The sequence below is a fragment of the Rhinolophus ferrumequinum genome, chromosome 20 (genome assembly GCF_004115265.2).
Source record: "Rhinolophus ferrumequinum isolate MPI-CBG mRhiFer1 chromosome 20, mRhiFer1_v1.p, whole genome shotgun sequence".
In the NCBI taxonomy this organism is placed as follows: Eukaryota; Metazoa; Chordata; class Mammalia; order Chiroptera; family Rhinolophidae; genus Rhinolophus; species Rhinolophus ferrumequinum.
The window spans coordinates 12,596,345-12,617,986 of NC_046303.1; the positions used below are offsets into that span (position 1 = coordinate 12,596,345).

Consider the following 21,642-nt stretch of genomic DNA (forward strand, 5'->3'; position numbering starts at 1 on the left):
CACCTCCTCCCTCCCAGAGCTGCTGTGAGGACTGAAGATGACAAACTGAAAGCACCCTCTACAGCACCCGGTGCGTGGCAAACCCTCGAGAATGCTTTCTTCCTTTCCTTGTGACGTGGTTGATTTGTACATTTAACTTACTGGAGGGAAAAAAAAATTCCAGTGAGTTAAAAACTCCATGTATATCATTTTACAATCCCAGAGGTCAGTTGGTGTTTCAAAGCTCCCATGAGGGAAACTGGGTCACAGATTACTTCCTAACATTCATAAGGATAACTGGTTTCCACTTCCTCTCATCCCAATTTATTGCATCATACTTGGAAGAAGCGAGATGCAGGCTTGTTGCGGAAGACATGCATTTCATACTCATCACTTTGGGACTTAGGGAAAGTATATAGAGCTTTACAATATTGCCAAATCCTTGTAAAATTCCTATTGCTCCAGGCTGAAGATGCACAGAGATTTCCTTTTAGGAATCACAGAGGCTGGCGTATTTGTCTTTTATGAACACTTGTCTTCTTAAGGAACTCCCTGAGCCATTCATATTTCTTCGTTAGAACAAATTGTCAAGAGTGGAAGATGGTTAGAATCATGCCACAGAGAGGCCAGAGTCCTCATATTTGAAGAGGAAAACAATTCCCAATAAGATGCTTTGTTTAGAAGCTTTTGAATTAGACACGTAGCAAATTGGCCTACTTTGTCAGTGTGGCAGGGAGGGAAGGACAATGGCAGCTTTGAAGTCACACGAGCCAGGTTCTAATTACTAGTTACTGGTGACGTGGCCTGCAAGTGACTAGTTCTAAGACGCTGGGCCAATCATGGGGCCTCCCCAAGCCTCGATTTTCTTGCTGATAAAGAGTAGGAACCCTAAACTTAAAGACTGTTATAAAGCAGAATGAACTAATGTAGGTTTCTACTGGATTAAAAACTATGCCCTGCCAGAGAAATGTAAAATTGGGTGCTTTTGAGTTTTTTTGTAGTTATAACTTTCCTAATATCATTCAGAATTAAAAATAATAGAAGTCCCTGATATCATGAACTGTTTTACGCGGACTTTATATATATTGTGATAAAATATAAACTGCTCTTAATCTGTTAAAGGCATGTGGGGACTTGTATAGCTCATAATTCTGCGTCTTATTTCTGACTCTCAATTTGAGTATTAAAGAAGGATCTGTTGCAAACGAGAGCGATTGGACTTCTTCATTTTTTAAAGCCACCAAATCATGTGAGAACAGTAAAAGTTGCCATTGTAAACCCTGCCTTATTCTTCAGATGGTTGGACTTCATTAGCTTCATAAATGGGGACTAGGTACAAAGTGAAATATTAACTTTCTAGAAACTTCAAAGTGATTATGTGTAAGGAGAGGCAAAGCCAATCAGGACATTTATAAGCTGTCATCATAAAACCCAGCCAGACATTTCATTATTGAGAGATGAGTAATGCCAGTTTTGCAACTGGCAAGGAAAACAAATAACCTAAGATGTAGTCTTGACAGTCTGATTTCCATTCAGGTCAAAGGAAATTATTCAGAAAACAAAATCCTTCCTCCTCCTCACAGTTGCTCTGGGAAAACCCCCCACAGATTCTTTTAATTCATAAAGAGTACAGCAGAATTCTGACCCTTTCTACTTCATGGTCTGCAGGTTTCCAACTTACAGCATCTGTTTTACTGATAACCTGGGAAAGCCTGTGTTTAGCAGAGGCCCTCTGGCCAGATCCAACACTGCAGATGAGGCTATGTTTCTTTCCATTTTGTTACAAAAGCTTTCCTGGCCATATCACGAGTAGATAAAAATCTGGTTTACCACAGTGCACCAGGACACTTTAACCTATTGCCTTAATCTTATTTAAGGGCATATCATTATTAAGAGTCTACAAATAACACTTTTTCAGAGCCAGGGGTCAAAAGATGGAGAGATGTCTACCACAAGTGGTTTTGTTCTTATTCCCCGTATCTACCTGGTAATCCAGGCACTACATTCCTACCATTTTAGTAAACACGAGATGTCCCTTTTTCTGATTTAACATCACCCACATGAAAGAAGGATAGTGTGGTTATTCAATGAAAATTAAAATGAACCCTAATTTGAATACCTGAGCTTTCTCAAGAAATGGCGACAAGGAAAGCGAGCGATGAGTGCAGGATGAAAAGGGTGTTGAGAAGCTGAGGGGGGTGGTAAGAGTTAGAGTTCTTCTAATTAGGAAGACAGCTGATATGTAGGCTCCACACAAACATTCCCATTGTCCAGGTCAAAAGCTAAACAGGAATTAACTAATTAACATCACTGATGCATCCGGCAGAGGGATGGGCCCCAAGGGAAGCTTCCTTAGAGGCTCAGACCAAGTTCTCAGGACTCAGTTTCCCTCTGTGTCCAGGCGCCACTTTCTCCAATCCATGTGGCAGCGGGAAGGCTTCAGCCACCCACTCTACTTCCTGCTGAATCCAGCCTGCAGAAAAAGGACCAAAGGCCTTCTTTCTGGACCTCCCCATGAAAGTCTATTGGTCTCACTGGCTCTGACGTGACCACCTGCCCATCCCGGAACCAAGCACAGTGGCCAAGGAAATGTGACCCCTTGGATGAGCCTTGGACCATGAATCTCTCTCTGGGATCCAGGGCCAGGTTTGACTCCCCCAGAAGCACATAAATTGAGAGGGAGGGAGGTGGCTCTGGTGCCGTTTTCAGAAGAGGGTGCATAGGTTCTAGGTGGCAAGAATGACAGTTACACACTATAGGGGTAGAGGTGGGAAGCCAGAGGTGGCACCAGAGCCACCTCCCTCCCTCTCCATTTATGTGCTTCTGGGGGAGTCAAACCAGGAAGTCCTGATTAAATGGACACAAGATGGTGACATAAGACTAGAGGATTAAGAAAGGGGGTGACACCCTGTGCGAGGCCAAAGAAAGAAAAAAATGGGATTCCCTAAAATTGTGTCTCGTCCCACCAGTGTTCATGGTCACCAGGTCACCTTGAACTTGGGGCCTCAGTTTCTCATTTGTACAGGGAAGAGAGTAAGACCAGGTTGGTGGTTTTTCATTGGGAGTATACATCAGAATTCCCTGGAAAGCTGTTTCCAAATGACATAGGCCCTGGAACCAGTTCTGTTAGCCACCACCAGCGAGAGCCGTCAAAAGAAATTAGGGCAAAGGCCGCAGTCTCTACAGGTGGACAGCAGAGCTATGTGACAGAATCAGTGATCTCCCACAGACAAAGGTGATACAAAGTGGAAGAATTCTTCCCAAACACCTGCCTGCACAAACACAAGTATTAACTCCTCTAAAAGGTGTGCTTTTCCTCCATCAAATATCCACCTAGAGCAGCAGTTCTCAAAATGTGGTCCACCAGTGTTAAGGAGATCTCAGCCTCCTTTCAGAGACTGTGATGTCAAAACTATTTTTATTAATTGACTCTTCCACTGATCGACACTGCAACTAACCTTTTATTAACCACCACTTGTTAAGTTTTGTTCTGTTGTAATAAATGATAACATCCACATTTACCTAAAAAGGCCATAAAAAAAAAAATTCTTCCTTTTTCCAGTGACATATCTGGGTGAGGACAGAGCTTCTGCCTATACCTCAAACAAAACAATATATTATCACAGATTGAATACAGAAGCAGATGTGAGAATCCAGTTGCTGTCTATTTAGCCAGACACTACAGAGATTTATTTTTAATGTAAAACAATGCCAATTTTCTCAGTAATTCTTTTTTCATTTTGGAAAACGGGGTTATCTTTCACACAAAAAAAAATGTTATTTACACAAACACGTAATAGATTTACTACTGTTAATATTTCAAAGAATAAATATTTAAAATTTTTCTCAATTTTACTTTCTGATACAGTAAATATCAACATAATATAACCCACATAAATGAAAGCTATTTAGGGTCCTCAGTAATTTTAAAGAGTAGAAAAGGGCTCCGAGGCTAAAATGTTTGAGCACCTCTGGACCAGAAACCCAGTGAATTGGATCATAGGGACCATTTTTACATTGATGTGTCCCAGGCTGGTAGAGCTGCCCACCTGCTTATGCGGAGATGAGCACGAACTATGAAACAGACACCCCCTAGCCACTGCACAGCCTGATCTGTGCTATAAAACCTGAGGAAACGGGGCGAGTCAGTGGGTTCATTGCTGCAAATTTGTTCTTGCTCATTACTCCCACATCTGTTGTGTGGTCTTGTCTCCAGCATGTAAGTCTCCTCTTGGCCACTAGATGGCACTGCTCGCACGGAAAAGGCTTCAGCAAGGGCTGCCTTCCTAGCTATTTTCTAGAGAGAGATTTTTTGGAGGGAAACAAATAAGGAGGTTTTGGCGCATCTTATCCCGAAACACACTGACTGTAGTAAGATAACTTTCCTTTTGGTTCCCGTAAAGCTCTGGCCTTGAGACCACTGGTAGTGAGGGATTGGTAAAAAGAGAAGCTTTCCAATAAAAGATAAATACAGTGCACAGAAAGGGGAGCTAATTCATTTTTAACTGTTCTTCTAGAGAAGGGGTTCTCAGCTTTAGCTGCAGATCAGAATCACCTAAAGTACCCAAAATCCAGATGCCCAGGCCTTCTCCCAAGTAGTTAAGCCTGATTTTCGGGGGGTATAATCTAGGTATCTTGTATGTGTGTTTTTTTTAAACTCCTCAGTAGATTCCAGTGGGCAGCGAAGGGTGAGAATCATTATCCTATAAAGGTCATGAGGAACCACCAGCTGGAAAAGCCACTGAGGAAGAGACACTGATTTTGCTTTGTTCCTTCATTAAATTCTCTTATCCTACTAGAGTTACTCTTATCCCATCGTAATCTTACTACAGTTAATTTTATGCCAATAATCTGGGGAAAACAGCCAGAAAAAAAGGAGCAAAGCAAAGCTCTGAACCAACCTCGAGTAACCAGAACCACCAGAGCTGACCATCTTAACAGTGTTTGCATGGAGGACTGATGTGTAGCAGAGGTAGAGAAAGAATGCCAGGGTCTAAATTAGGACATGAAACAGTCTCAGAAATAGAAAAGGCATTAGAGAAGGTAGAACGAGTGTCCTTGAAAGAAAACACTCCCCCAAATACCCGATGACCTTTACTTCCTTTCTGATCTTTCCTCTAACTTGATGAGAAACCTTAGAATCACCCGAGGAAACTTAAAAATAGAAATGGCTGAACTTCACAAGTCGGGGCTTTGATTCAGTAAGTCAGGAGAGGTGAACATGTTTTTTTTTTTTTTTTTTAATTTGTATTAAATTTATTGGGGTGATGTTGGTTAGTAAAATTATACAGGTTTCAAGTGTACAATTCTGTACTACATCATCTATATATTGCACTGTGTGTTCACCACCCAGAGTCAGTTCTCCTTCCATCACCATATATTTGACCCCCTTACTCTCTCCTAACACCCCTCTCCCTCCTTACGTGGGTATTTTTAAAAAGCTCCAGGGGTGATCCTAACCTACAGCCAGTTTGAGAACCGCTGACCTAACCAAATCAACTATTTTTCAGACTGCATGATAAATCCCATACCATCAGGGGATGCTGATTTAAAATAACGCTCGGTAAAACCTGGTTTCACGAGCAAGTGGAATCTAAGTTCAAATCCATTCTTACGGCATTCTATCCCATTCCATTTGGTAACTGTGTGTGTGCGAGCAGGAAGATGGATGATCAGTCATGACGGTACCTGTCCCTTTTACTAGCTACGTTATGCTCATCTTCATTTATCCTTGACTTTGGAGAAAAGAGTGGGTATGTCAGTTATGTATTATTTTCAAGGGACCGCCTGAGGAGAAAATCTACAGGTTTTCCACACGCTGCAATTTGAGCAGATCTTTTCCCACCTTCAATGCTTCCCACATTACCAGTTCAGGCTCTTCCTTTGGCAAATGAATGCAGCACCTCTGCTTGGTGAAGGGCAACAGGCAATGTCGTGTTTGAATCAACTGTCCTTAATGAAGTCACTAAGCCTCTCCATCCCCCGGGACCAAGAGCCTTCCACCACGGCACAGTTGTGGCATCATCCAGGAGAAGGGCTACCGCATCCTCCTGCAAGAACGCCACTCCCGGCTTCTGAACTTGGTGAACTTGAGTATTACTGCGAACGATGCTGACTAACACACAGCGCAGCAGACTTGCTGGGCACAGGTTTTGTTCTAGTCACCCTTTGCCTTGGTTATTCTCTGCCACGTTCCACCCTCCCAAATTCATCCTGTCCTGCTTTCCCCCACGGTAGGAGACTGACTCCTATGGACAGCAACCTCAGCTCCTTTGTCCTGTGGCTTCCGGTGGGGTTTTCCAGTGGGAGGCACAGCAGGAGATCAAAGGGTGGGAGGAGGGAGAAGTTGAGATAGTTCTCTCCTGCCACCTCCCTCTTGGGTGCTGCAGCAGTTCAGTGGCTGCATGGCTGGAAACTTGCTTGACTGTGGGGGCAGCCTCTCCTGTGGGAGCGCTCCTTTTATGTGAGCCTTCCGACCTATGGGAGCCCCTCTTCTCTGGTGCCCCTCCTGTGAGTCCCTATTCCAGCTCTCATCAGACTCTAGAAACCCCAGTACCTTCCCCTGGCCCCTTCAGCATTGGAGAGATAACTGCCTCTGCCATTGCCAGCCCCTACGAAAAATCCCTTGTTAATCAACTTCTCTTCAAAATTCCAGTGAATATGTCTTCCATTTCCTGCTGGGATAGCTTCTAAACTGACTGCCATCTGAATTCATTTTTCACTTTTCAATCACTCACACAGGAGTCCTGTAGCTATAACTTGTGTTCCTCGAAGAACTTCACTTTAAGAGAACGCGGAAGCTGTAGGTTACCTTAAAGCATTTTTTCCTATCCAAGCCTGCATGACCTCTAGATGTCTTTGAAATACTCCAGACTAATGATCTGGGTGCCTCAGTAAAACAAAGGGGCTGCACACAATAGTCTCTAAGACCCTCCTTCTCTTCCAATCTCTAGCTTCTCACCACGCTATAGCTTTCAGATTGCAGCCCAGGGAAGGAAGGACCTGCACAGAGGGAGGGTGGTAGGAGGTACTGACCGCGTCGTGGTGTATTTGAGGTACACTGGTCCTCACGGTGACTGTGAGGCAGCCTGTTCCCTTTTCAAAGTTACTCACCTGTTGTTCATTTGACAGTGTTTACTCTGCCGAGTGCTTTATGGGCTGGGCTACAGAGTTGGGAAGTAAACTGAGTAATTACCTCTACCACCAACTGTCAACTTCTAGGGGATAAGAGAGGCAGCCAGACCACGGGTTCTCACATTTGGGCATACACAGGAGCCAGCGGAAGACTTGCTATCCCCAGAGTTCCTTATCCAGTCGTGCTGGGTGGGGGCCCAAGAAGGTGCATTTCTAATCAGTCTCTTGGGTTATGCTGATGCCGCTGGTCCCTGAGGGCCACACTTTGAGAACCACTGATCTAACCAATCACCTAGGAAGCAGTATGTTAAAATATCATAAAGATTATGTGCAAAACGGTGGGGTAGTTGTGAGATGGGAGCAACTCCTGTAGAGTGGGCGAGGGAGGGTGAGTCCCAGGTAGCATTATTAGAGGCTGTGCTAGACTCTAATGGGTGAACAGGAGCCAGCGGACCACAGGAGAGGGAACGCGTGTCAGAGCAGGCACAGAGGGGGGGCAGGCAAGGCACGCAAGGACGTCTGTGGACCACAGGCCACTACGGGAGGCCAGCAGCGGGGAAGGGTGGGGCCGGATTGCAGTGGGTGTTTCTGTCATTCCTTGGCCTGTCATCACCTCCTGGCCCACCTTCTACCCAAAGATTGTTGCAGCGCTCGCCCTCTCGTACCTCCCGCCCAGGGATCCTCCGACATGGCTCCCAGGGAAGCCGTGGGCACCCACGTGGCTCTCTGCATGCACAGCCTAGTGTGGGAAGGCTTTAACAGCTCACAAAGCGCCCCTCAGCCAACAGAAGACAGGAGGTGGTAGAAAAGTTCCACTCCCCCCACCCCCCGCACCCCCTCACCACCTTCAGGTCCTCTTAGGAGCAATTCCACGTGGCTCCCTCAATAACATGCATTTCCACTGGCTTCTCTCCTCGTCTGTTTTGCTCTGCCCACCTTTCCCTCCTGCTCCCTGGGACGCCTTCCCAAATGATCCACACACCAAGCCCTTGTCTCAGGCTCTGCTTCCGGGGGAGCCCGGGCTCAGACAGGCTGCCAATGTCCTACTGAGGAGCTTGAACTTTGTTCTCTAGACAAGGTCAATCAGAGTGTTTCCAAGGTGAAAACACTAATGGCAAGAGCAATACTCTGACGAGTGAACAGTCGCCCAGGGGCACCAGCCAAGGGGTGCCACCCGGGCCTTGCGGGGGAAACCACTCCGTCTGAGCTGAACCCACTGCTGAGGCGCCCCTCCTGCTCCAAGGCAATGGAGAAAAAGGAATGTCGTGATTAGGTAAAGCTCTCTGGCAGGCCAGTGGGTTCACATGGTGGAAACAATGAAGTAAGAAGGATCACCCTGGATGTAAAGAAAATAATGATTTAAAAACAAAACAACAACAACATGGTGGGGTGGGGAAAGATCATTTCTCCCTGAAATCGGTTATCTGTAAATGACGACATCCCCACTGGGCTCAAAGGCCCTCAGTCCAGAAAAGGTCACGCCCCTGGTTGTACAGTAAGGCAAGTACAAACCTGAGAGGCTTCTGGGCAGGTTAAGAAAGGAGAGGTGGGTGGGGTGGGGTAGAAGGGCATGGAAAATCGGGGAGCACAGCTGAGGGGTACATGAGTGGGAGGGGGGCAGTGCCAGGGAGGAAACAGCCAACCCATTTCCAGGGGAAGTCATTGCATTCTCCATTTGGTGATTTTGGTCCTACGCTATAATTATCTTCTTCCACCTTTAGTACAAGGCTGCTAGACAGAGACTCTTTGTTAACGATCCAAGGGAGAAATGAAAGAAGGGAGCTATCAGGATGGGGAAGGGGGCCAGTGAGAAGGGAGGAGAAAAACAGCTTGGGTCCAGAGGTTTGGAACTGCACGCTCTCTCTGTGTATGTGTGAGCAGGGAAGATGTTTTACTCAGGGTTTGCTTTACCATATGTGAAGTTAAGACATAATGCATTACTTCTTCTTACTTAATTTTGGAATAGGATACTGTATTTATCCCGGTTCAAAATTCAAAGGGTATGAAATAGGAGCACAGAAGAGTCTCCTTCTCACACTTACCACGCAGACACCCCCTTCCTCTCCCACAGACAACCAATGATACTAGCTCTTGCTTCCTTCAATGGATAGTTTATGGTTTTGCCAAAAAAAAAAATATGTAAAATCTTTTTATCCCCCCTGGTTTACACAAATGAAACCATACTATACACACTATATTGCAAGTTGCTTTTGCATATAATAACTCCGGTCATCTTTCCATATCAGCCCACATGAGTTTCCTCATTCTTCTCTGTAGTTACATGCTATTCCTTTATCTGGAGTTTCCATAATTCACCTACGCAGTCCCCAGCTGATGGGCATTTAGGTTGTTTTCTAACTTTTGCTATTATAAATAACAGTGAAATGAATAAATGGGTAAGATATACTATATTATTAAATGTGCTCTTATTGTATCGAAGGTGAAGATGGTTTTTCTCCAGAAAAGCAGAAATGCAATTTAATACGCAAATCAGATTTAGTTAATAACAATGTGCTGTTGACAACATCGCTGTCACATATTTTGATTCAGTCGGGTATCCTTAACACGACAAAATGTAATTATTATAGCTAGTAACGGCAGAGTATTTTCAAAAACAGAGCGTGTAAACCTGGAGTGGGGTTTAGCACCAGTTGACTTAGGATGGTCAGAAACAAGGGTGTTTGGTTAAAGCAGTAAGGACAACCAGAACAGAGTGCGGCTCAGCCATTCCATAGATTTAAGAAGCTCTGAACACGTGAGTAAAAAAGCCTGAGTCTGATTTCTCACCCTGCCACTGTGACGTTCTCAATAAAGTGAGGATAATGATTCCTGCCCTATGTACCTTGCAAAGCTGTTCTGAGCACGAAATGGGAAATTATTCCACATATGTGAAACGTGTTTGTGAACTACAAATGTCTGAACCAATGTTAAATCCTGTTATTCTTATATTGCTTTCAGTGCTATTTTGGGAGGTCAGCAGATAATCCATCTACGGAATAAATTCCGAAATAAATTTCATAAAAGAAAATACACTGGGGATGACCATTTGAACTAAACGCACCACAGGGTGGCCCTTATATATCATTGTGTTTTTAAAGCCAATTATATAAAGAATCACAAAAGAAAACAGATTGCTATTGGCTAACTACCACAACTTTTTTTTGCATCCTTCCCATCTCTCCACCTCATCTGCAGTTATTAAAATCAAGTTCACTGCTAACCACCTTGACAGGAAACCACTCAAACCCAATGGGCTCGGTAATAACTTTTTTGCCAATTAGCTCTGTTAATACTCTCAGATTTACAGGTAATATAGTCTCTCTGGATTCATCTGGAAATGATCAATAAAATAAATGGGCAAACAGAGTTTAAGTACTCTGCAAAATGAAATGCTGGGCTGTCTGGATTTGAGAAATATTAGGAAATCTACCCATATCACTCATTAAAACCTTCAAGATGCGCCATTACCGAAGCAGACAGGTACCCCAGGCACTTCTCAGTCCATCCATTCAAGTTCCTGCCACCTCTTTTCTAGTCACTGCCTCCATGGCAACAGTCCACTGACCTGCCCTTAAGGGAAATAGAATTTCTGGCAAGACTGAGACTTTTAATAATTCTACCTGTCAATATAGATCAGATAGAAATGGAGGTATTTGTATCAACTTACTTAACAAACCACTAATAAAATGAGTGACCCTCAGCAAGTGAACAGACTCAGTGTTCAGCACGTCCCCCAGGAAAGCCAAACATGGCATCATTAGTGTCCCAGAAATCCACACCGCCGACATCTGTCCATCAAACCCTTCATTGAGTTTGGACGTCTTCCTTCGACATTTTCTTTACCTTTTCCTAAAATGGTAAAAGTGCACCCAATGGCTCATTCAAAAGGATTACTAATTTTATTATTAATTTCCTCCAAACTTAATTTTAATAAATAAATACAAAATAATCGATAATAAAGGACATGTTTTGTCACACAAATTTCCTTATGGGAATATCATCTAGAGATATAGGCTTCTATTGACCAAACTTCCCTCTCGGCAGAGAACAAGGATCTAGAAATAACACTTTCAATACTCAGGATCTAAACTCTCCTCCCAAACACACAAGAGACACACTTCCTACTCATGTCTTTTCCCCAGAGATGTTCTAGTGCGGATAGCCTGCGATTGGAACAGATTGCTTTTTGGTGGCATTACTCTCTGATTCAGAAATATAAACACTGCTTCAGAGATTTATTTTACAATTCATCTTCTGATTTGTCATGGCCAGGAAGGTCAGCTTCCAGATTTTCTATTCTAAATTACTTTTGAACACATTTTGCAAACAGACCGAGGAATGGCTCTTGCTTGGACCGGAACAAACTCTGAAAGTTGGGATTCAAGTGCTGTCTCTTTTGTTATAAGGTAAACAATCAGAAACCCCTACCATTTCCCAAATCAATTATTTGTAAAAGAATAAACAGGTGCTTTGGAGACACTGGAGTTATACAAAGAAAAATGGCAAATGATTTTTTCATGGGCCAGCTGCTCAGCTGCTGTGATTCTGGGGAAGGTTCTCCTAGGCTCTAAAACTCAATTAGCAAATCAATTAAAATCATCTCCCTGTGTGCCAACAGGACTGCTGTCCCCCTCTGCCCCTCCCCATTTCAGTGCTTTCTGATGTGTCCCCACTGCCAAAGCCAAAGCCCAATCACGTCCACCTGAGGTTCCTTTGCTTTCCGCTAAGACTGGACAACAGGGAGAGGTGGAGCCACAGTTATGGTTTAATTAAGGATTAGCAACCACCAGAAGGAGCAGTGGTCGAGGTTCTGCCCCGCTTATTTGTATCTGTCCTGTCCCAGTCCCAGCTTGCCTTCGAAGCTGTGCTAAGCACACACGTGGTGAGGTCTGAGTGGCGTGGCTGGCTGTCACTTTCTTTCAGTGGGAAACAGATAGGACCAAGCAAAGCAGATGGTTCCTTAAGGGGCACATCCAAAAAATCTGCTGGCAAATTGTGGTGGCGTCTTTCAAATAAACAGCAACTTACTGGAGAGGAAAATCAGAGCTCCCTTGCCATGTCCTGCCACGACCCCTCCGGTTTCAACGCTCACTTCAGGTAGGGGTTTTTAATCCTCGGCAAGGCATAATCACTCTTTCAGGCAAAAGACAGCCTGTCTTTCCAAGTCTCCCACATTCAGCCATCACCACCATTAAGACACCCATCTCTGTCAGTAAAATGTTATCTAGGTAAGACCGCCTTCAAGAGACGGCTGACCTGCAGATCACGTATGGTTGGTCACCTGGTCATCCGGTCCGAAGACAAACAAATACAAATAGCATGTGTCTGGCCAGCTGGCTGCAAATCAAGATGGAGCCAGTGACGCCTCAATGGCAATGAAAAACAAGTGACTGTTTTCATCATAAAACATTAATGGAGTTTTTTTTATTTTCTTTCAAATTCCAAGTAAGCTCACAGATAATTATTTGTGGAAGTTTGGCTTTGTCTGTATGAGTTTGGGCAAAGCAGTGAACCTCTCTGGGTCTCAGTGTCCTCGTCAGTAAAATGAGGGGATTAAATGGGAGGTTTCCGAGGTTCCTTTTAGCAGTAAAATTCTAAGTTCTTAGGGTGGGGCTGGATCGCCTCCACCATGTTGGCAAATCACCTATATAATCCATCACCTGGTTTTTCAGCATAGATTAGAAACAGAGACTGTTCATGCCACATAGGTAGCCTACCTTTTCCACTGTGGTGTGTTCTTCACTTGTGACGCTTGTTTTCCTTGATTCGTTTTTAGACCTGCTTAGCCTTCTGGATACTTTTTCTCTGAGTAAAGTGGCATATCCAATGTGTTCATAAATGGGGTTTGTTGTCATTTTGGAAATGTATTCGGAGGCTTTTGTTTCTATGTACAGTGTTATCAAGCCATCTGTGACCAGATCGTGAATCGATTCAAACCTCTTCTCGCCCACAAAGTGTTTTCCATCGTAGAAGAGCCTGTAGTTTAAGGTCTGGTTTCCAAACCTGCCACGAGAGAATGAGACATGACAACAGTGTCAGAAATAAGACCAGTGAATAACAATAACAGCCAACATTTTTTTGAGCACATTACTGTACACCAGGCTAAAAGCACTTGACATGGTTCCCCCACCCCCACCCCCAATTTAGTTATCATAGAGACCCTCTGAGACAAGCACAATTTTTAGCCCTGTTTTATGGCTCAGGAAACTGAGACCTGAAGAGCTTGGGTACCAGCCTGATGCTATACCCCTGGAAAGAGGCAGAGACGGGATTTAACCCCAGCCTGTCACATGGCATCATTGATCCCAGAGATCTCTAAGGCGCTGGGTCTTTCATTCTCATTTGTACATGAGAGGGTAGCACCTGATTTACAAATAGATCTTTATATTTATAAACGTCCTTATTGGGAGCTACTCACACCCCTCGCCTCTCCCTGGACAGGGCAATTACCTCTGTAAGAGAAGCTACCACCACTGCTGACATTCGTTCTTATTACAGTTTTGACCGCTGAGAAAGCACCTCATTCCTCCCACCGCAGCCAGTCCAGCTGCAGGGAAATGAGGGGAGCTGTGCAAAGCTCCCCGCTTGAGCCATCATCACTGCTAGTCTCCCTGAGATCTAACTTACAGCATCCGGTCCCTGTCGTGCTTGGCCTTTCTCCTGTATCTCACAGCTCCTGCTTGGTTCCCCACTGGGACTGCCAGCTCCGCTGCTGCAGGGGTGCTGGGAAGACAGGCAAATACTGTGCGGACCCAGAGTACTCAATAGCTTCTGAAGTAACTCCTCACGGTGATATCACGTAAGATGTGTCCTAGCTGTCCCCAGCTGCTGCTTGGAAAGAATCTTCCCACAGATACAATATCGAGATGGTGCGTGGAACAAACCTTTGCGGGCTGGCCTGGAAAGTGTTTCCAGAGAGACCATTCCTTCTATGGAGAAAGGTCTTCCCAATTCCAAAAAGTTCACCACATGAACTTTTGGAAGACAATCTGATTCTGAAATGGGATACCTTCCCCCAAATCTTACAGGATGGTTGTGAGGGTCAAATGACATACAATACTTGAGCAACGTTAGAAAAGTGCAGCAAGTGCAATACCTTTTGGGTGCTGTGATTTTCCATACTTGTCGTAAAAGGCAGAACTTTGCTCTGATGGCTCTCTGGCATGGGGTTGTTTTGGGTCACTGTCACGCCCTCAGAGAACCTCATGGACAAACTGCACGTCTGTCCAGACACACATACACGGTGAGGTGAAGACTCGACCAGGAACTGCTGGGGGGACCAACGGAGGCCGAGGCTTTTCTCCCTCAGGTGGCTCAATGTTTCAGGCAGAAGTGGCTACAGGAGCACTAACTTTCCAGATAATTCTTCAATTACTGTGTGTGTACAACCAGAGCCTCAGTGTCCACCCCACTGCTAACATCTGGGGCCAGGAAATGTATAAGCCTCTGATATATTGCTGGTATTTTGTAAGCAAAGTGAAAATAAAGCGGCAGTGATTTTCATCACAATTCAGTTTCTGTTTGGGATGATGAAAAAGCCCCAGAAATGGATAGTGGAGATGCTTGCACAACATTGAGAATGTATACAATACCACTAAATTGTACATTTAAACATGGCTAAAATGGTAAACTTTACGCTATGTATATTTTACAGCAACTGAAAATCTGTCAAGTCACCTGGAAGGCAAGAAAGAATGAAATGAAGCTCACCTGAGAGCTAACGTGTAGCATCCTGGCTGCCGCTGGCTTTCTCTAAGAATGTAGGCGCCCTCCACGCCTCCGAGCAGCGCGTCTGCCTGCTCCCGGGAGATGATCCCATGAAACCTGAGGACAGAGGAGACCATCCTTGTTTTGAACAGACCACATACAAAGCATGGACCACACAGAGCTGGCTAAAAAAGATGGCGGGGCCACCTTTTCCTAGAATCTAGGACCCTACACCCTCCCCCACCACTGCACTTAGATGAAATGGGGAGTGACTGCTGTACATCTTAAAGATGGACTTGGGACCAGCTCTTAGCATGCACCCCGACAGACAAGCATTCAAGAAGCAAAACAAAATGAAGAATACAGAGTCCACCTGGCTTTCTGCTATTGTCTTTGCTTGCAAGCTAAAAAATTAAGCTCGAAACCAAAAGCCTTTTTGTTAACCATGGGGAATAACAAAAAGCAATTACCAATTTCACTCTCCGCTCAAACCCAGAGAACTATGTATTATCCTGATTGCAAGTGAACGCTTATTGATTAGCAACCTGCTTATTTCAGGGGTGGGTGTTAATTTTAGAGGCTCATTCCCTGGAAAGAACAGCCAGCTATTGTCAACATTCTTCTATTTCTTAAAATTTTGAGAGCAACAGCTTAGGGATATGTTTGAAAAATGTTCCTTCCTGGAAGAGGGAGGGGCGACAGGGATGTTGACCTGACACCATGTCCCCTCCCCGTTCCCCTCCTCCCCCACCCCCCACCCCTACCTGCCACCACCCAGGAATGCAAAGGTTAAGTTAGAGGACAAATGTAGCTGGATAACATTTTTGAAAAAAATGCCTATCATGATATTTATTTCCTAATTCCCTTCTATCCTTAACAGGGAGACCTTATAATCTGAAGCTTCAGTCCTAGGGGAGCAGGGTCAGAAGCTGTGACTTTGCGTTCCAAAAATCGACTCTCAGAAGTCTAAGGCAGTGGCAGCTTGGGAGAAAGGCATTTTGTAACTTCCCATTTTTGGGTGTTAAATTTTAAAATATTGGAGCAGTACTTTTCTGAAGTGAGGATGAATGAATGTACTGTGACATAAGAGCAACCCTCCTGTCCCAAAGGTGACCAGTGTCCCCAGTTCTCTCAGGAGACATTTGGAGGGATTTTGGTAGAGTCCAGATTCAATGGGTCCTGCAGAGCACCCATGGAATTGGCACGTGGGGGTCAGTTTATGAGGGTCCGGTCCTGAAGCTGAGCAGAGATTTGGGGCTTTGATTGCCAATGTTGCAATTGGCCTACAAGCCTTCTGGAGAAGTCTCCTATGCGGCCTGAGCTGGGGGCAGGGAGGGCTGGACAGACAGCCTGGACAAAGTGACCCAATATGGGGCCAGTGGGGGAGAGGGAGAGAAGGAAGAAAAAGTGGGAGAAGGAGAGAGAGAAAGGGAGGGAGGGAAGGAGGGAGAGGGAGAGGGAGAGGAAGAGGAAGAGAGAGAGAAACAGAGAGAGAGAGAGAGAGACAGGAAGAGAGGGGAAGAAAGAGAGAGCGGGAGAGAGGAGGGACATCAGGCATCAGAAAGTTTCCCACACAGGTGTTAAAAATGACAAAAGCTGATGCCACAAGAGGTTTGAGGCTGGGGTGTCCAGGACACAACCTGATCGTGGGCCAATGCAGGGCAGGGGGTGACCACAGTGGGATGAGGCACACACAGGGGAGGGACCTGATACCCTGCCTAGGTCACTCTGGAGGGAAGAGGAATATCCCAACAGGCAGTTAACCTGAAAGCAGTAAATTGTAACTCCCTTGTATTGACACGTTTATGTGATGGCAAGCAGCCGATGGAGAGTGTGGGGAACCAAATTAAATTCCACTGTTTTAAAAAAAGAGAATTACACTTTTGTGAATCTAAAGACCCATCATCCACTTTACGCATGGATTTTAAAATATCCATGACGTGTACATCTTATGAGCCCAACTTTGTGAAAAGAAAGCACACCCCAAGGAAAGGATAAAAAGAAAAAGTTAACCATGTTCTCTCATGGTGGGGTAATAGGTGTTTTTCACCTCCTATACTCGTCCATCTCCTAATTTTCCCAAATTACAGGGATTTATTTATTAACATTTTAGAACATAAATAATATCTATGCGTAGTGTGAAAGAGCCACAAGTTAAAGACACAAAAGAAATAAAAATGTAAACAGTACAGAAGTAAAAATTCTCTTTCCTGTCAACAGTTTTCTGTGATTCCTCCCAAGAAAAAATATACCTACATATTTCCTGAATAGAGAATGTATTACTTTTTGAATGAACAAAAAACATCTCACTTTGAAAAAAGAAAGGGAAACCCAGAATCTGAAGTTCTGAAGCAAACTTCCCTCTACTAGAGCATGTTCCTTTTCTGTGGTTAAAAAAGTTTTTCCTGGGTCTGCTCTCACTATGGGGTTTATGTGGTTTGGGGGTCAAAGGATGAGAAGGAGAAGGTTACTCAAACAAAACTTTTATGCAACAAAGAAACTGCCCAAGAAATGGAGTTCCTTTGGGGAATTCATGTACAACCGTGTTCCATTTGAGAAGTATATGATAGGTTTTCGTTTTCTCGTTTTATTAATTGTACTCTCTGTGAGTAAAATGCAAATCAGCATATTGAAGGAAAAAAAAGGCTGCAACTAACTAGGTTAGACGTTAGGGACATGGGGATGTCTGAGAGGGGAGGCCAGTGTTCACAGATAGCTATTCCAGAGACGCTGGCTGGACTCCCAAGGTCAAGAAGGAAGGTTCAGAAATGCAGCCGTGGCAATTAGGAAGTGGCAGGGGGCTGGGACAAATAAGAGGGTCATTAATCATGAAGCTGAGGCTCTGATGGGTAAAGGAATAGAGGTGGAAGGTTTTGGATTGGTCGGGGTACCTTGGGAGGTGGAATTGAAAGAGACTTTGCCTCCTAACGCCTCCAGGTTGGACGTGGGAAGAAAAGGGATTTGATATCTGCGGCCGGCCACTCAGATTGTCCTGCCTGCCCTGTTTAAGCTGTTCTCTAGGCCACAGCCTCAAAGACTGTGAATAACAATGAATGTTTGCTTTGCTGTAGGTTTCTGAGAATGTAAAGCAAACCAAGAGTAAAAATTAGAGGAAAATGGAGAGGAGGGAAATAAGAATTACGGTATGAAGGCAATTGAGCTAATATAGCCAAGTCAAGAGAAATAATCCTTTTGATTTTCTGAGATTGCAGAGACGTGGGGATGACTTTCCTGAGTATTGCATTTACTGAGGTATGTGAAGGGAAAGAGTGGAGCTACAGTTTATGAACATTGACATACTACATGTTTACCTAGTCCTGAGACAGAAAGTGAAATAAAATACTAACAGAGCCTCAATTATGGAAAATGCTGCCTTAAGTTTCAAATAGTTGCCAGGCTCTCAGTGCTTGCTTTTGTGGGGAGAACTGCAGCAGGAGATACCTTCCTTCCCGCATTAACAGAACCAAGCACCTGAGTCTTATAAAGAAGTTCAATACAAAGGGGTCTGATTGCATTTATCATTATTATTAAACCCTTGCACAATGGGCACTGATGAAGACTCTCTATTAGAACATTTTTAATATTTATATTTAAATGACATATGAAGTGACTACTTATTATGTTATTAAAACAAAGAATAGCGTCATACATACTCTCTTCCATAATATTTTGGTCTGTTTTCCACCTGTATTAAGAAGAAGAAAAATATTAATAATGCATTTGAATTCAAATCAGTCAGATAAAAATACTACTCAAATAAAGAGAGCTAGAGTCCTGGTAGTAATTTTATTATAGTTTTTATGCCACAAATCAGAGATCCATGAAATTACGACATTAACCAACACATTCCACTATCTGAGGTAGGAATGATCTAGAAAAGCCATATTTCTCTAATAGTTAGGCTCATTCCCCATCCCAAACCAATCACCCAATAAAAGAATTTTCAAAGGAAACAAAGTGATGCTTATTTTAATATTAAGGAATTTATTACATTTATTACATTAAGACATTACAAGGCTTTCTCCTGAAAGAAACAATTAGTATTTTTAGCATGAATAAAACATATGCATTTGTTTCAATCTTTGTCTAATTATTTCATTATGTATTTACAATAGAAACAAGGAGTACACCGGGATTTAAAAAAATAACTTTACTTTGGTCTCTTTCCAGATAAAATCAGTATTCTATCATTCTTATTTTTTTGACAAATGGCTAATGAGCTGACATTTACTTGACACCAGAGGCACAAGGTATAGAAGACAAGATTTACGACTCGACTAAAAATCACAAGCATTCCAGAAAAGATTTTTCAATCACAAGTTCTGCCCTGGGGTTATCACATCGGATTTTTACCACATCTATACGATAATCTACTTTCATAAGAACTTTGTTTTCTTATGTTCATGACGTTGAGTTGGTGAGAAATTAACAAGAATCCTCACGTCCAGCTTTGTTCTTCTAGTCTACCTCCAGGGTCCCTAAAAATACAGTCGAGCCACATCACATTATGGATTTTCATTGATGGTATGACAGCAAGTTGCTGTTGATTTACTAGAGTAGAACATGAACCTGCAGCTGTTTTATTTACAGTCATTTCTGTCTATAGTCAAATGGGCAGTTTTCTCTGCAGGGCTCACAGGTAAGTAGTGGTGGGATTTCAAGGTACCAGGCAGTTTCCTGACCTACCTCCACGCTCCAAAGGCGATGGGGATCCGAGCGGGCAGTAGGGAGCTATGGACTAGAGGAAACGGTTCTGGAAGGTCGAGCCAGGAATCCTTGGACCACATTCATAAGCCTGCCTTGGACAAGCCTGGCCAGCATAAAACTAATCATCTAGACACTTCTAAATATGTGCTCACTCTTCTGTGCATTTTACACTCGAAAAGCACTGAACCAAGAGAGGCATTCATGACTCTTAATCTTCAAGGTTTGAAGTCTGCTCAGTACCATTTACAAAGGAAGCTCTAAAAAAATGTCATTAATAGAAGCACAAAGTGTACAAAGAGGCACCTTGTTATCTGATATGTACCACGACTCTACATGCTGGAAAGCTTTTTAATATGAGTTGAACATTTTGTCATTTATATCATTCTGTCGGCTTTCACAGTCCTTTCTTACCTTTATGATACTGTAGATATGTGAATGCAACACCAACACACCATAGAAGAAATTTAGTACTAGAAAAGCCAATGGAAGTAGATAATATATAATGGGCAAGATCTCTCTCCATTCTTTGAGAGCCAGTGTTCCAACTTTTGAAACGACTCCCTAGATAGAAGGATAATTTTATTTCCACTTTTTGGGCTAAGCCATAACACACATTCGCAAACGTGGGTGTAGCTTCCACCCCTGTTGCCCTCCTCTATCTGAGTAGGTTATTAAGGGAAGAGTAACTATCTAACTTCCTAGATGGACAGTATGGTAGAGCCTACTACTAACTCCCGGAATCCAGCTAACTAGTGAATGAAGGTTGAATTTAATTGACTCTGAAGACAACAAATTGTTTTCAGTTCATGAATCAATCATAAAAATAATATGGCACTGTGGGGACAGAGCCCCAAAAAGCAGTTTCCAGGCTCTCGGCCTCACATAGAAAGGTGCTGGCTCAGGTAGTAAATGGCCATCAACTGCGATCAAATGGCCATCAGCTGTGGCTAGTTGGCTGTCAGCTGTAACCAGTGAGCCATTGGCCACGAATATAACTGCTGTGGTTACGCTAGCAGAAAATGGGGCTAGCAAGGAGATGGTGGCTGAGCCTGCAAGCGGCACCGTGAGGGTTGAGAATTGTGTGGCTCCTGGTTCCTGTGTCTCCAACCCAGCCGCCAGTGAGAGTATAGTGGTGTGACTCCCCTACCTATGGCTCCGTGGGTGTTCCTTTTTGCCCTAGCCATATCCTGTGTTTTTGTGTGGGGAGTGGGACCAGAGACCCCGCTGGACGCCCCGCACGGCAGGCACACTCACTGTGTTCAGGACTCGGTGCTAAGCCTTCATTGTTCATAAAGTCGTGACCTCACAGGTGTGAGAGGAAAGGAGTAAGGAGCTCAGAGGTGTCCTGCTCTTGCAGCAGGAGGAAACACTTGAGAAACCGAACATACACCCTCCAGATAGGGAAGTCCATATTTATTGTGCCTTGAGGGACACCCAATAAGAGCCTGCCTAGGGGACAGTTGGGGTTGAGGGGCAAATCCGCACATGAAAACCTCGAAAAAATAAAAAAGCAATGAATTGTGTGGGACGAACTACACAGGGAATACGGCCACGGAATACGTCCCAGATATTGCATGAGATATACACTAAAATATGATTCTTTGTTTATTTGAAATTCAAATGTCATTAGGCGTCCTGTTTTTACTTCTTTTTGTCTGAATCTGGCAACGCTATGCAGGGGGAGACGAAATGTAGAAGAGAGGGCGAAGACAGAGGCTGTGGTCGTGTATTTGATCATTGCTCCCCGGGTCTGGGGCTGTTTTGATGGTAATCTGATTCAATCTCTCTTGCCTTTGTTGTCTCTGCAGCTCTTAAAGAAAATATAGCCGTCCTTGTTAATGTTAAAGAGAGAAATAATGGCTGGGATAAAAACCAAACAAACAATGACCCCTTCCTTTGCCTAAGCTTTTTGCTCACAGGAATCTAAACAGTCTCTATCTCCACACTTCACTAAGCTTTTAACCAGTCAAAAGCTTAATTTAAGTTAAATGACCCTAGAAAAATCATAGAACACCCACATTTTTTCAAGCTGGACACTATTGGATCTTTAAGTCCAGACAAAAGCACAGTCAAAAATATCAATTTCCTAAATAGAATTAAAGTGCTTTGAAATAA

The 21,642-nt window shown here is 43.8% G+C and overlaps 1 protein-coding gene across 2 annotated transcripts in view; it reads right to left on the reverse strand.

Moving 5' to 3' along the window:
* Window positions 1-21,642, reverse strand: part of CHN2 (chimerin 2) — a 277,643-nt gene that overhangs the window by 81,217 nt on the left and 174,784 nt on the right. For both annotated transcript variants that reach the window (XM_033088120.1, XM_033088119.1), the window contains exons 4-6: window positions 18,474-18,505; window positions 14,824-14,937; window positions 12,831-13,116 (exon numbers count right to left, since the gene is read on the reverse strand). In XM_033088120.1, coding sequence (XP_032944011.1) covers window positions 12,831-13,116; window positions 14,824-14,937; window positions 18,474-18,505 — 432 coding nt within the window. The remainder of the gene's footprint in view (window positions 1-12,830; window positions 13,117-14,823; window positions 14,938-18,473; window positions 18,506-21,642) is intronic.